The following is a 16,322-nucleotide window of genomic DNA, read 5'->3' as shown; positions in this document are numbered from 1 at the left end:
AACAGTACAGGCTTAAGTTTGGTTTCCAATATGATTCTGAGAGGTAAGATTTTGAAACTCACACCTGTGTATATTGTTTCTTTAGATAATTTCTGCTGCTGAAACTTTGACATTGCATCCATCTAGTAAAATTGCTAAAGAAAATCTAGATGTATTCTGTGAAGCCTGGGAATCCCAAATTAGTGACATGTTAACACTGCTGAGAGAAATCAATGATGTGTTTGAAGGAAGACGAGGTGAGAAACTGTCCATATATTGAAATATGTTAGTATTTTAATGTAACTATTAGTTTTTTAATGTCAAACCTCAGATGCAAAATGAATAACTTGTTATAACCCAACTGGGTTATTTTTATAGTAAAGTATCTTCCACAAAAAATTATAAAAATATTATTTGTCCTTCATTTTAGTATCAAAGCAGTAAAATTTGTTGTACAACAGTATAGTAGATTCCTTTGAATTAATATTAACAATCTAGTTTTCTTATTGAAATTGTCATTTTTATATTTCTTATAAATTGTTTTTTAGTTTTAGTACAAATGCTCTTCTGTAATACAATAATTCTCTGATGTAATTCTACTAACTTCATAATGAAATGAATGTAGTTATTTGATTTTCGAATTGCTTTCCTTCCACTTGGATGGAATCTCTTTCCTTGATGACTACGTAATCTTGGAATATTTCCTTTGGTGGGTAAGTTCATTGGTATTTCTACAACATGTAGAATAGCACCATACAATGTACAGAAGGCATAATTTTTACTCTTTATTTTAACATCAACTTGGAGTTTTGTTTATTTCCCATTGTACTGTGTATCCAGTTATCTATGTTTATGTGTTTTTATGTATTTCCTTTCTAATGGCTTCTGTTAGTGTCAAGCATGCTTGTTTTTTTAAATTAAAATGTCATTTAAAGTCATAATAACATCAAATTACATATTTATTTTTACTGAATATGAACATCTAAACATTTCATTTTTTAAAAAATACCCATTTAGGGTAATTGCTGATTTGCTTAAAAATCAGGGAATGGTAGACTTTGTAGATATTACATAATTTGTAATGTGTAATAAATGCTTACCATGCTTCTGCATTTAAAGATTTCTGTGATAGCTAGTCAGAATGGCATATCATTTTGATGCTTTGATAAAGTACTTACAGCTGCATGGTTTTTTTTTTTTTATATATATTTATTTATTTATTTTTGGCTGTGTTGGGTCTTCATTGCTGTGTGCGGGTTTTCTCTAGTTGCGGCGAGCGGGGGCCACTCTTCATTGCGGTGCGTGGGCTTCTCATTGCCGTGGCTTCTCTTGTTGTGGAGCATGGGCTCTAGGGGCGCACGCTTCAGTAGTTGTGGCACACAGGCTCAGTAGTTGTGGCTCGCAGGCTTTAGAGTGCCGGCTCAGTAGTTGCTGCACATGGGCTCAGTAGTTGTGGCTCGCGGGCTTTAGAGTGCCGGCTCAGTAGTTGTGGCGCACAGGCTTAGTTGCTCCACGACATGTGGGATCTTCGCGGACCAGGGATCAAACCCATCTCCCCTGCATTGGCAGGCAGATTCTTAACCACTGCACCACCAGGGAAGCCCCACTGCATGGGTTTTTATGTGAGGCAAGTTTTATATATTAAAAGGTAAATTGATATAATTGATCCATATTTAAAGAAGAATGATGACTTTGCCATAAGACTTGTTTAAGGAATGAAGAGAAGAAGCTTCCTGGTCTTTCTGAGCACTAGACTAGCGTCCCCTACAGATAGACCAGAGTTGAAACAGGAAAATCCTATACTTATTTTTGGCCTACGTGGTCACTGTGGTTTCTTTTACTTTCAAACTGGATATTACGTAAATGATCTCTTCTTTAGGTTTGGGTAACCTGTCCCCCCCAAATCAGGGTTATCTTAACTTCCTAAGTGCTGAACCGAAGTTCCTCTTTAGGTGGGACACTGCTGCCTTTGATCAATGCGACACCCATTGTTTAACTGGTAGTATCTTGCTGTTCAGAGGCATCCTTACTTATGTGGGGTTAATTGAGATAGAGTTGCTTAATTTCTTTTACTGCCTTTTTTTTTTTTTCTGACTGTTATCATGAAACTCATAAGAATAGCTTTTCTGCCAAGAAGCCCAACTCTGAGTTAGCCGTTGTTGACTGAACTGAGTCCAGTGGCACCGTGCTGCTCTTCCTGTTCTGTATGGTTATTATGACAAGGCTGCCTGTTGCCTCGCACCTGCCCACTGCAAAGGACAGAGTGTATTCTTCAGATTCTGGTTTCTCTTTGCTACTGGTATAACTCATAACTATTACTGGAAAGCCTTTGCTCTATTTTGGCCACTTTAGTTCTGCTCTGCATATCTTGACTCTCCTGACTAGGAAACTTAGATACGTTTGCAAGTATCAGTTAGCCAAACAATTAAGTAGCAAACAACATGCTAAGCAATGAAAAGGAGCCTTTAGGGTTCGCGTATTTGAAGTCCGTCTGAGAGCTAGGTTATTGTCCCCTTACCCGGAGACCCGTAGATTTCATAATAGAGCCTCCTGGGATTGTTTCAAGAACTCAAAAATCAATATTTGTCTTCCTCCCTTTCTGGCTTCAGCCAGTTCAGGGAGGCCATGGCCTTTGTATTAGAAGGGACCAAGATCAAAAAGACTCCACCTTTCCTTAGTGATAAGTATGTAGCAACATTTAGAAGTTGAGATTATCTTAGACAAATAAACGTCGAAAAGAAGCTTTCTCTCATAGCCTGCAGATTCTATCCCTTTTTTAAGGAAGCTGAATTTCCTTTGTTATATTTGAACCATCGTGAAGTTAATCTGACGAAGCTTCAGTTTATAGGGATGTACCAGGCTCCACAGCTCTGCACCTATCTTATTGCTCGGCAGACTGGACGCGTGGGGTGCTGTTCACTGCAATGGGGCGAACAGGAAGAGGAACGTGCTTGTGGATAAATATGAGCTTACTCGGGGGATGTATGAGTCGGGAACAAGGGAGTGATGCATCCAGACAAGAGATGACGGGGCCATGATAGTGGAAATGAAGATAAGAGGACTGATTTAAGAATTTTACAAGTAATATTAGTATGATTTGATGATTAATTGAATGTAGAGGTAAGGGAGAGTTTGAGGATAACAGCTGGGTTTGGTCTAATCCAAATTCTAAAATACCCCAGTCCTACTCCTGAGGTTAGTTAATAATCTGCCTAGCCTTTAGCGGTTAGGGATTCATTTTCAGTGGGTCTGGGGACATGAATTTTTTTCTGATGGATCATGCCATATAAAGCCCCTTTCAGAACCAAAAAAGCTAATTATAAGAACTTCTAATAAGGAATAATACTGTACATCTTCAGTGAAATAATGAGGCTTTCCTGTCCTTGGGGGATTGGCTTTATTTTGTAGAGATGCAGAAAAGCTCTGGATATTGAAAATGGACAGCAGTTAGGTTGTCATGAGAAATCATTTTGCTATCCTCATAAGCTGAGAGGGCCTTTGAACTTAATTCTGGACTTAATTTATCTGGAGGTGTAAACTCAGAAGTAAAGATGGCACAAGTGTCATGTTAATTTAGGGAGTATTAAACAAAGGATTTAGGGAGTATTAAACTTATAATACCCCTGTGAAGACAGTGCTTCAAAAACAATTCTGTACATCAAAGTCTGTACCAAATATATTTTTTTCATGTTCTCCAACCAAATTACAATTTTATTTCTCAGTCACATGTAATTAATAGACTAAATTATCAAAACTAATGTGCTAACATTTCTGTTTATTTAATAATATTTTAAAAATTAAATGTGAATAGTAGAAAATTTGTTTTAAGTTATATATGTTATTTGTAGGAGAGAAGTATGGCTACCTTTCACTTCCAAAGCCAATGGTAAGTAGAAAACCTTTGTACACTTGAGAATGTTTTTATTCAGAATTCAAATTATGCTCTTGTTGCCTATTGCTACCCCCACAGCCTCCAATGATTGACATGCAAAAAAAAAGTTAGGATATTAAATGTTGACTGTTCAGAATTGTTATTCTGAGTAGCAGTCTAGATGTAGCCCATAGTTTGGTTATTTGTGTTAGATTTGAGGGATTGAGGGAATACGTAACAGATCTTATGATTAATAAGAAGCCATAATCTGAAGTCAGAGGTCTTTTTATTCTTCATATCTTGGGTCTAATTCACAAGGTCATGTTGGAACAATTTTATGCAAACTAATAACTTTCTTAATTTTCTTGATGAAAATAAGCCATTCTGTTTATATTTAGAGACTTGAAATGCTTTATTTAGCTTTACACAATTGAAGCTGATGCATCTTGACTGCATTGCAAAATAGTGCCCACTAGATGGCAAGCTTGGTTACATTATTAAGATGGTTTCTGTACCTTTTCAGGCAATTCCCTTTCGGTCTTCATTAAACACTTTGATAATAATAATTTGTAAAAGTAAAAATAAAAATAACGAAAACACAACTAAATTTAAAAGAATAAGATGGGATTGTAAGATTCTAAATAAAATAAAACCTAAAAACCTCTAGGGTATTCTTAACTTTCTTAAATGCTTTATAAGTTGCTTTATACTAGACTAAGGAAGAAGATGCAGATGATGTGACTATACAAGGAGGAGCCAAAGAGATCATTGGTCCATCTCTGTTTATTTTCTAATGAACCTAAGAGGCAGCCTGTGTGTGTGTGTGTGTGTCCATGCCTCTTTATAGATTCCTTGTATTTATTTTCTGTCCTTTACCGTCTCCTATTTCTTCTATAGTAAACAGGATTAGAAAATTTCAAAAGGGCAATGTTAAATGAACAAATATAAACGATGGGATAGAAAAAAGGGAAAAAGTTGAGGCTCTTCTATTCTGCAGTTAAACTGGTGAAAGAATAGCTGGTCAGAAGCAATAAGTCATGGTAATAATAAGGGAAACAAAAAACGGAGAAGTACACATATACCTCAAAGCTGTCTTCTTAAGCTAAGTGGGCACCTGAGTGTTTTGTTTTATCATAATCTGTATTTTGTGTACATGTGTGTGAATATCTACTCTGTGGGGTGTGTGTGTGTGTGTGTGTGTGTGTGTGTGTGGATGGTTTAAATAAATGTTTCCTTTAAAAAAATAAATGGCTCCCTGAATCTCCTGGCCCTTCTATCTCTACTAGCCCAGCTGTTCTGGAACTCCTGCCCCAGCTAGGGGAGTTCCCACCAGATCTCAGAATGAGAGGAATGCCCAACTTGGGCTGCCATCTCCAGAGAACTTCTGGATATATTTTTCAAAGAAACATTGCTATTGGTAGTGGTTTCTACAAGTAAGTAAGCATCTGTGGGCCACCCTGGTAACCTAACCAGTGTACAATGTTTTCTTCTCCCCTAGGGGAAATATATTCTGAGTTCTAAATAGCCTACGTAGAAACAAACTTGTTGTTTCAAATATAGGGGCCATCAAACATGCTGGTTCAAATATTAAATCCTAAATTCTAAGTATAATCTCCTATATAACCTGGCATATAGGATTAGGAATCTGGATGTCAGTGAAACTAGGGTGCTGAAATTTAGCCCTCAAAAAGGCAAACTTGTTAAAGGAATTGAATTCCAGAGTCATAACATTAGGAATGTATTGAAAGCTACATATAGTGATTAATTTTATTACATCATTTCCTAAGAATAATTTAACAGAGGGGCCAGGGAGGTTTGGGGGTATAATAATTGGACTATGAAAAGACTGCAGAAGTCTTTAAGTGTTTCTGGGACACAGATCTGCTTTCCCTAACTCCAGATTTCTAACTAACTACTTCTTCAAAGCTGAACGCACATATTAGTAGAGTATTTGCAATTACAGTTGACCCTTGAACAGCGTGGGTTTGAACTTTGGGGTCCACTTTTTTGTGCATGTTTTTCAATAGTACATACTACAGTGCTACACCATCTGGGGTTGGTTGAATCCACAGATGCAGAACCACAGACACAGGGGAACTGCGGATACGGAGGACTGACTGTAAGTTATACTTAGATTTTCAGCTGCGGGCGGAGAGTCAATGCCCTTAAGCCCCACGTTGTTCAAGGGTCAACTGTAGTTGTTTGTTTTTACTTAAACAGTTTAATATAGTTTCAGTTTGTACTGAAAATTTTTATATTAAAATTTTATTACAGGTACTTTGTTATGCTTTCTATGACTATTGCATTTCTTTCACAATTAACTGTACCTATTTTTAAGACGCCCTAATCTTTTTCTTGTCACAGAAGAATAACGCAAACCTGAAATCATTAAAGCCAGACAAGCCTGACTCTGAGGCAAGACCTTTTTCTTTGCAGTAGTCTTACTTTTAATCTTCCTTTTACATAATTAATGACTACATTGTTGTGATTAAAATGTATGTTTTGTAGGAGCAAGCCAAGATAGCAAAGCTTGGACTCAAGCTGGGTTTGCTCACCTCTGATGCCAACTGCGAGATCGAGAAGTGGGAGGATCAGGAGGACGAGATTGTTCGATACGGACGGAACATGTCCAGTATGGCCTATTCTCTGTATTTATTTACTAGGTAAATGTAGTTACATTTTGATCTTTTAAAATGAACTTAATGATATCTGGTGTAAAGAAAAAGTGCCATGTTACATTGATAGGTTAAAGTCAGTTTCAAACATATGGTAAAAAGACTATAAGTAGTTCTTAGGACAATTAAGTGAATGCAACAAGAAGACATTCATTTAACTAGGATTTAGATTTAGAAGAGATCCTTTTCTAGGTTTGTGTATGATTCCTTCCATAATTTTGAAATAATTTTGCTTTCTGCTTTTTGTCATCCCATATATCAGTGTCTCTCCCAGCCAGCATCAGTAAGTTTAGAAAACATGCCTTTTATATATACACTACCAAATGTAAAATGGGTGGCTAGTGGGAAGCTGCTGCATAGCACAGGGAGATCAGCTCGATGCTTTGTGACCACCTAGAGGGGTGGGCTAGGGAGGGTGGGAGGGGGAGGTGCAAGAGGGAGGGGATATGGGGATATATGTATACTTATAGCTGATTCATTTTGTTATACAGCAGAAACTAACACACATTGTAAAGCAATTATACTCCAATAAAGATATAAAAAAGAAAAGAAAACATGCCTTTTAAATCTTTACACAGTGACGGATTATATACAGACCAAAGAATAGAGCCATGAGGTCTACCACCTCAATAGGGTGCCAAACCTCCATGGATCAGTATTCATTATGTAGCAGAGAATTTCCCTAACTTTACATTTACCTGACCTACATTCTCTGTCTTGTTCACCTTACAAGACTGTTGGTCAAATGCCTCAATGAAGTCCATGTCGCTCACATTTGTCTTCCATTATAATAATGGAAGACTATACATACGGTACAGTATTTCCATGTTGCTAAAAATTTTATCTGTTTTCTGTTCAATGACCTGTTCTAGAATTTTCTCAAGGAATAACTTCGAGCTTTTCATTTTCTGATATCTATCTTTTTCATTTTTAGAAACTGGAAGATACTTGATATCTTCAGTGTTATGGCTTCTCGCCTACTCATTTTGATTTTGAAATTATAACCAGCAGTCGTTCACACCTGCATATTATTTCAGTAATCTGGAATGTAATCCATTTGGACTGGAGTCTTAAGCTCAGTTAAAGTAATTGGGATCTCTACAACTGTGTGGGCTTTTGGGCTCAATAAATAGCCCCTTTCTCCCACTAAAGTTCTGAACAAAATGAAAAAATAAACAAAAGAATAGGCAGATGGGGCCAGTAACATTTATACTGATAGAGCTGATACTCAATAATGAGGTTTATAGCCATAGACAAGTAGGCTTTTAAAAATAACCCCTAGAATTAAGAAATCTTACCCTGTAGGGGAAGAATGTATCTCTTAAAATACTTGGAAGACTAGGTATATCCCAAAGGCACCTTTACTACCAGGAGAAAAAGGAGAAAAGAAAGGGCTACCCTGTCTAATTTATTTTCACAGAGTCACCAAAAAGACTGAAAAGGTCAATAAATGTCCACCCTCTTCTATGGGGTGAAATAAGTGAGAGAGCAGAGTGAAGTGAGGGATGCTGTGCTAGTGAAGATTCCTTCATATGGAAGGAAGATTAGGAGTGAGGAAGAAGCATTCATTCTTGTCTTGATGATGTCTTCTACCTTTTCAAGGGAAATGATTCCTCTGGAGGGTGAAGGAGAAATGATAGGAGTTGAATAATTTTGCCTCTGGTTAGCAGTCATTTGTTAATATCTTTCCATATTTTCCATCATTGGAGACCTTTTTTTCCCCCCCTTTGGTGGTTTCCTTCCTTTGTTCTTAATTCTTAGCAAGCTTCTCCAGGGATTGAGTTTTCCCAAAACTAATTTTGACCTCCTTTCTTGGTTCATATCATTTAAAAATCGGATGAGTCAGGTCTGAAAAAGGAAGTAAAATGGAATTCCTTTGTTTACCCACACTCAATGTGTGGGTAACTGAAATGTGAAGATTAACCATAGAAACAAAGATCTTTCCTTTGAGATGGAATCATGCTAATTATCTCATGGTGATAAAAATCAGATTAAAAAAATTTTTTTGACCAATAGAAACTCGAGAAATAAGTTATTACTTACTGAATGTAGTTTGGTATATAAAATCTTCCCACATAAAGGATTCATCAATAGAAATTTTTTTAAGTTTGCGATTGCCCCTTTTGTTTCTTGTTTCTTATTTCAGAATATTTCAGGATTATATATGGTCAGCAATTTTTATTTCTGAGTCAGAATAGTGGATTTTGGTAAGGGGTGACATGCATCCCACAGAGACTAGGAAGCATGAGGAATAGGGGTAACTAAAGCTCTATGGAATGGGACTTGTTACTGGAATATGGTTATTGGACAGGAGCCACTGAAGTTCAGGAAAAGAAAATGGATTTTCTGTAATGGATAACACCTTGTGCCAGTTTGGCAAGTCCTGGTAATATGATTGTGGTAAAACCTCAAGCTGGCTTTGTTTTCTACCAACCCTGTCGGTATACCTGTTTTTCCCCAAACAATTTTTCTGTTTTCCCTTAAGATGATGGTTTACCAGCCTCATCTAATTGCTTCTTTCTGAGACTCATCTGTTAGTCTTCACAGTATCCAGTTTTGTAGTTTTCCTGAGCAATTTAATAGCTTTTCTTCAGGCTGTCATGTAAGGTTGTCTTAACAATTTATATAATTTCTTTATCATTTATATACAGTTACTCATATTTCTTTAAAATGTATATATTTTAGCTTTTCTAGTTTTTTGCATTATGGTTTTTAAAAATTTCACACTTACCAGTGCCTTATGGTTTTTAAAATAGTTTCTGCGTTATAATTTCATTTGATCCTTACAACAGTTTATCAGAGAATAAGAATGTTTTGTTCACATCTCATAGCTATTAAAAGGCAGAACTGGTGAACTAGCTTTCAGATCTTCTGATTCATGCCCGGGCTATTGCTCATCTTAATGCATTCTGTTGCTCTTTGTTATAATTTACTTTTCACTTGTAAAGTTCTGAATTCTTGGTAGTTTTCAGTATGATACTCTCTAATCTTCTGATGAGAGTGGTAGCACAAATATTGCTATGATTATTTTATAGACTCAGAACTGAAACTTAACTGACAGCCTCATCAGAAACAACTGAATTCTTGCCAGAGTTGAAATTAGAATCAAAAATAAGAATGTCCTGATTTTGGTCTGACCTTTTTTCCATTATGGAACAAAGGCCTTTTAGTTAAGGCATATTATCAGATCTCATATCTTTAACTTATGAAACAAAATGAAGAAGGTTAAAAAAGAAAAATAAAACTTAAATATAACTTCTCAGTTTTAAGTTTCTTTACATTATAAAATTAACATATATAATGCTTACCAACTTTTTTTTAAAGTGCCTTAAGAGGTAATAGTTAAATGTTAAAGCTGCTTTAAGAATAGTTACAATGTTATTAGTCTATTCAATATTATTCTTCAAAATTTGGGATCTGTTAATACACAAAATGCTCTAAAACTTTAATATAAAATCAATTTCCAGGCAATAACTTTTTCTTACCTCCTTAATCACTTTATTTCAGGGGAGAGGGGCCAATAAAAACTTTCCAGGATTTAATTCATCAACTAGAGGTATGTTTTATTTCCATTTTATGCTAATACTTTATTTTTATTATTATTATTATTGTTTTAGCTGCGCCATGCAGCTCGAGGGATCTTATTAGTTCCCTGACCAGGAATCGAACCCAGGGCTCTGGCAGTGAGAGTGCCGAGTCCTAACCACTGGACCGCCAGGGAGTTCCCCTATGCTGATACTTTAATTCTGGGCTAAAAGTTCGTGATAGCTAGTTTTCTTACTAGCTGCATGATGATTTACTGCATCATGTTTGTATGTTTACCTACATACACAGCACATGTGTACTATAGAGAGTGGTAGAAAAGCAGGGGACTGCAGTAGCATTTTGTGGAGCTGTTTTGGTTATCTTAGTGGAAAAAAACTTAAATATTATAGGGATAAAGTAGAATGGGCTTTGATAGTCACTAGATACAATATTAAGTTTTAGGTTTTCCCAAGTAGGTGAAAATATCCTGTCAGCAGATGCATATCTTATACTGTCCTAAATGTGAGGAAAGCTTTTTGGCTTCTTCATTATTGAATTGGATGAATGATATTGATTAAATAAAATAACACATAAGAAAGCACTTGTCATAGGGTTGAGACCATTACAGGTTCTCAGTACATGTTAGTTTCCTTTTCTTCTTCCATATTCCTGATGATTTAGGGCATTCAGGGAGAGACACATACTGACACTCACCCTTCTGCCCTATGTGTCTCATGAAACTCCACATAGGCCTAGCTCTGATTCTCCTCGCTTACCTAGAGGCTTAGATTGATAAGTGGATTACAAGAGTCCTTCCTTATTTCCCCTGACTCTCATGTTGGTCTGTTTGCCTCTCTAGAACCAAGGGCATTCTTGCATTTGAAATTTGAAATTTCTATCACTTTATCAATGTTATGTGTTTTCCTTTGGCATTCCCATGTGCTTTCACCTGAGCCTCTTCAGGGAAGGGATTTCAGCTTGAGAGGATGATTGTCAACAGAGTCAGAAGAATTATAGAAAATACTTCATTCGGAATTTTCTGTAAAGTTGACTATAAGTGAGCTATTTCCCTTTTTAAAAAGTTGGGAGAAATTCTGGATTCATTTTGTTCAATTTGACCCATATCCATTCCAAGTCATACCACACCATAGAGAGTATTTCACTGTAAAAGATCCACTACTCACCTTCTTCCTGTGTTAGCTTATTCATTAAACCAACATCTGCTGACTGTCTACATAAAATGTTCATCACATATTCATTGAGTTTGTACTGTGTGTCAAACCCTGGGGATGAGAGCTTTGGAGAAGAGTGAACAAAGGAAAGTCCCCACCGCATGGAGCTTAGGGAGCTTAGTGGGAGCAGATAGACAATGAAAAGTTAAATATATAATGCCCATATATAAGTACTGAGAGATAAAATCCTGTAGGATAAGAAGAGAGGTGATAGAAAGGGGGTGGTCAGGAAAGACCTCTTTAAGGAGGTAACATCTGAGTAGAGTAGAGTGTTGAGAGAGTGAGCTAGATGGATATCTTGGGTTCGAATGTTTCAGGCAGACAGAACAAGTACAAAGGCCCTGAGGTGTAGGGATAGGCTGGAGGTGTCTGAAGAACAACAAGGAGACAAGCGTGGGTGGAATGTAGTGAGCCAGAAGGAATGTGGTAACATATGACATCTCTGAGTCATGGGAAGAACCTTGATTTTTTTTTTTTCAAGAATAATGGAAAACCCATTGAGGGTTTTGAGGAGCAATGGCATGACCTGGCTTCTGTTTTAAAAGGTTTTTGGCTTGACCAACAGGGTAAATGTTAGCACCATTTACTGAGCGAGAGAACCGAGGGACAACACCGAATTTAGAGGGAGAAAATCAAGCATTTTATTTTGCCGAAGTAGGATGAACAGGAGTGGTGTCAGGTTAGGTCAAGAATGGACAGAGAGATTTGGGAATCATCAGCTTTAAGGTGGTTTTAAAACCATGGTACTCTGTGAGACAGGGATCTTGCCCCCAAGGGGTTTGAAGGCTAGAAGGGAAGAGAAGATGTGTACAGAGAAAGTGGGAATGTGGAATGATGAGGAACATGTGGGTAAGTGAGTCATTCCGTTTGGTTAGAAGGTATGTTTAAAACGCACTGGTTTCCCTTTTAAAGGATAGGGAAGGATGCTAAGGGCTATTTGACCTTGAGATCAGTTTATCCAATGATAGCAAGGCTGTTGGAAAGAGAGTTAAAGTGAACCCTGAAATTATTTGCCTCCCTGTTCTGCATCTTCATATGCTTTATCTAATTTATTACCAAGATCTATTATTTTTCTTCACAAATCACTCTCAAATTTGCCCTGTTCTTTTCATTCTTCCTGCTGCCACCTAAAGCTCAGTCTTCACTTCCCTGGTATCTCTCACTCTAAAAGATTCTGTGTACCATTTAAAAATAATCATCCCGAATAATCTAAAGTATTTTTCAGTATTCTTTCCCATCATCCTCTTCTCCTCACTAAACTGTACAATGTATGCTGAATAGGGAAAAAATAATCCCCTCAAATGGCTAGTTGAAGAATGTGTATAGGTGACAAATTCTATCTTGCTGAGCTGGAAGCAGGAATGTTCTAACACTTTTGACCTCATCTAACCCTTTTGACCCCATGTTCCAAGATTCAGCACCCTCTTATAATTGGGGATATTATGAGATGAGCTTCGGCTCCATCTAAAAGCCCAGGCATAATTTTTATGGCTAAGTATCAAATGTCTGTGTGATCCTGCACAGTAATTGGAGGTGTCCCGATGTAGGGGAGCCACTGCAGGGACTGATTCTGCATCAGGTCTGGGAAATCTGCTTCTCAATACAGTTAAACTCTTGCGTTTTCCTGGATACAACAAAAACCATAGAAGTTCCATGACAGACCTTTTATGTTTAGGTTTTATTTTTTAAATTGTGTATGAAAATTATCCATGAGTGTATTTCTTACCAACTATCTAGACGACATACACCTAACGTACTGATGTTTTTCCTTTCTACCAGGCTTTTGCTGAAGAGGGTTTGAAGCTTGCTTCAAGTGTGCAAGCTTTCTCAAAACAGGTAATGCACGTATCCCTGCCTGGTGCTGGTGGTGATGTCATAGATACCCACTTTGAGGGTATATTATTAAGGTATAAATGTATTTAAGGTTTAAAAGATGGAATCTCACTGGAGTTGGTATAACTTCCTTATTTACGTTTCAGCTGAAAGATGACGATAAGCGTATGCTTCTCCTGGAAATAAACAAGCTTGTTCCTCTATGCCACCAGCTCCAGGCAGTAACTAAGACACCTTTGCAGAATCAAGTGTTTCTAAAGGTAAAAGGGAGGGTGGGACATTCAGGAGAGCACCTGAGAAACTTTCACACTTTTTTTTTTTATTAGGTTAGCTTCCAGCCCCTTTTTCTTCAAATAAAGTGTTAATACCTACAGAAGAACAATTTATTTCCATTTTTCCTGCCTTGACTGCAAGAACCGTTTATCATCTGCAGTTATAACTGACCCCAGGAAGCAGTAGGTTCACCAAGTAAATTAGCTTTTTGGACATGATTAATACCACAGCACGGAGCAGCTACCCTTAAATCCCAACATCATCACCTGACTAACTAGGGCACAGACATCTCAGAGTGAAGGCCTTCTGTTGTTTTAGGGAGTTTGAGTGCAAAAAAGTAGAGTGCAAGGAAGTGTAAAGAAGGGGGTTCACTGCCACTATTTGGTGCACTTTGAGAAGCCCCTAAACCATCTGAAATAGAACAGGTTGATTTTCCATCCATTCTTCCTTTGGTTCCATGAAATTGGCATGAGACTTGGGCAACAATCCCTGCTTCTGTGTTCTGGGACCTTAGGTCATCAAGTCAGCTCAGATGCCTTAATCTGTATACCCTTTGAGATCCCTTAGATTTCTATAATGAAGAAATTTTTACCATTTTCAAACTAAATAAATGATAAAGTCTTTTGAAGACGTCCTTATAAGAATTTGATTTGCTTGCTTTCTGTCACTATAGGTTGATAAGAGTATTACAAAGACAAGATGCATAATGGCTACTTTGGTCCAACTTCTCTCACTTTGCTATAAACTGCTGAAGAAGGTAAGATAATTTCTTTATCTTAAACTTACATTTAAAAAATTAGTCTAAAGGAGAGTGCAAAAGAAATAGATACTATTTAATTTTGCAGTTATTTTAAGAGTAAAGTAAAGCAGAAACTAATTTTCTTAATTCTTTCCAGCTTCAAATGGAAAACAACAGATGGGTCTCAGTTACAAATAAAGATTCTGTGGATGGTAAAACTTGAGAAGCTTTTGAGGTCAGATCTCTGGAACACCATGTGGCAAAGCTGACATTTTTAGAAAGCAAATGATCCTTTATATTTCAGAAACTGAACAATTTTGTAAAGAAAACAAACTGAAATCTTGCTGTATTTTCTGATCATGAAACCGATCGTGAAGCTTTCTGACAACTATTAAATGCCATGGTAGTTGCTATATTTCTAATTGCAGTGTGATTTTAGAATGGGACGTTGCCATGAATTATGTTCTTTAAGTCAAACCAAATATCCCTACTGTCTTAATGACAGTTTAATCCAAAGAAACTATTTTGAATATATGATCACTTTTGGCATATTTTACCCTAACTTCCTATTTTTTTAAATTTAAGCTTATCATCTGCTATACCAAGTTGCAGCAGAAGAGACACAGTAGTCTGGGTGATGCAGGGTTTTCCTTAAACCTGTGGACTCTTCTTCAGTCCCTCTGTCCACTGAGTATGACTGGGCCTCCGCTGTCCCCTCTGTCACAGATCATCCATGCCAGGAGCACACGTTTGTTCTCTAGTAAGGGTTTCACAGAGCACAGGAAATCTGTTGTGATGCATGTCCCGCTCCCACCCAAAAGCAGGGCCATGGAGCTCACTCCACGGAATCCTGGAGGAACTCACTAGGAGACGGTTTTAGTTCTCGTTCTAGCATAGCTGGCCTGTCTGCCCTGAATATTAGCTGGAATCCTAAGCCTATCTTACTGGCTTAAAAAGTAGTTTTTGTACTTCTGAGTAGTGACTGATGGAACAGAAGGTAGAAGACAGAGAATAATTGAACTAAGCTGTTTAAAATAAATTCTGAGTAAGCATACATTTTATATATATGCCTTTGGAATGTTCATTATAAAACAAATAAACAACTTTAGTCTTTTTAGTTTTACGGTTTAAAGCTTTTGTTTTTGTGGGGTGGGTTTTGATAGAAGGATCTGGTTATAAGTTCTGTCCTTATGATGTAGTACAGTTAACTTTGTTTTTTTGTGCTTGTATCCCAGTGCGTCGAAATTTATTTTGAAATCTAATGGGACCTGTCAGTTGCCAAATGGCAGTAGTTCTATAAGCTCGTCTGATGATCATTATCTGGGTCAGCCATCACTGTCAATATTCGCAAGATCCTGAAGAAGCACAGTACTACCAATTAGCTAGTCAATATTTTATTGAAGGAAACTTGAATTTACTGTAGGCCTTGGAGAGAAAATGGGATGCACTCAGCTTGGTTATGACCTTTATAATATATTTCTTTATAAAAATCATCAAACATGATTTTTTTTTTTGATTTCAAAAATTTATTTATTATTGTATATTTTCAAATATTAGGATACTTGATTTCCTTTATTTACAAAGAGTGAAGCCATGCAAAATTTAAAACTTTCAACAAAGTTTATCCTTGAAATTTAAAAATTACTTAACGAAAGCATTCCGAAGTTGTATGTTAATAATTTTTTTTTTTTAAGATGAAACCCTTTTATAGGAACATATTTGCAAAAGCATCATAGTACACACAGAACTGTCTGTAAATGACAAAAGACTTAAAAATGACCACAGTTAAAAATTTGATGAAAGTTCATAATGCAGTTGACAAGAAAATTAGTTATTTCTGAGATATACATTTTAAGGTAATAACTAGGATTATGACTTACAACATTATACCAGAACATATAAGATTTTTAGAAATTTCATGTAATGTCTGAAACATTTATATTAACATATTTCCATACAAATAACCCAATGAAAGTTTAGTATTAGTTGTTTTGTTTGTTTTTTTATACTGCAGGTTCTTATTAGGCATCAGTTTTATACACATCAGTGTATACATGTCAATCCCAATCGCCCAATTCAGCACACCACCATCCCCACCCCACCGCAGTTTTCCCCCCTTGGTGTCCATATGTCCGTTCTCTACATCTGTGTCTCAACTTCTGCCCTGCAAACCGGCTCATCTGTACCATTTTTCT

At 36.7% G+C, this 16,322-nt stretch overlaps 1 protein-coding gene across 3 annotated transcripts in view; it reads left to right on the top strand.

Moving 5' to 3' along the window:
• CTNNAL1 (catenin alpha like 1) overlaps positions 1–15,241 on the top strand; it is a 60,502-nt gene extending 45,261 nt beyond the window's left edge. For 2 of the 3 annotated variants that reach the window (XM_059925255.1, XM_059925252.1), the window contains 9 exons: positions 86–236; positions 3,828–3,865; positions 6,215–6,265; positions 6,359–6,513; positions 10,033–10,081; positions 13,062–13,118; positions 13,262–13,375; positions 14,062–14,145; positions 14,285–15,241. In XM_059925255.1, the coding sequence (XP_059781238.1) occupies positions 86–236; positions 3,828–3,865; positions 6,215–6,265; positions 6,359–6,513; positions 10,033–10,081; positions 13,062–13,118; positions 13,262–13,375; positions 14,062–14,145; positions 14,285–14,350 (765 nt within the window). In that variant the 3' untranslated portion in view covers positions 14,351–15,241. The remainder of the gene's footprint in view (positions 1–85; positions 237–3,827; positions 3,866–6,214; positions 6,266–6,358; positions 6,514–10,032; positions 10,082–13,061; positions 13,119–13,261; positions 13,376–14,061; positions 14,146–14,284) is intronic. The other variant, XM_059925254.1, reaches the window with a different exon arrangement.
• Positions 15,242–16,322: the final 1,081 nt, after the last annotated feature.

Source organism: Balaenoptera ricei, chromosome 6 (assembly GCF_028023285.1).
Source record: "Balaenoptera ricei isolate mBalRic1 chromosome 6, mBalRic1.hap2, whole genome shotgun sequence".
NCBI lineage: Eukaryota > Metazoa > Chordata > Mammalia > Artiodactyla > Balaenopteridae > Balaenoptera > Balaenoptera ricei.
This window is presented reverse-complemented; position numbering and strand designations above follow the sequence as displayed.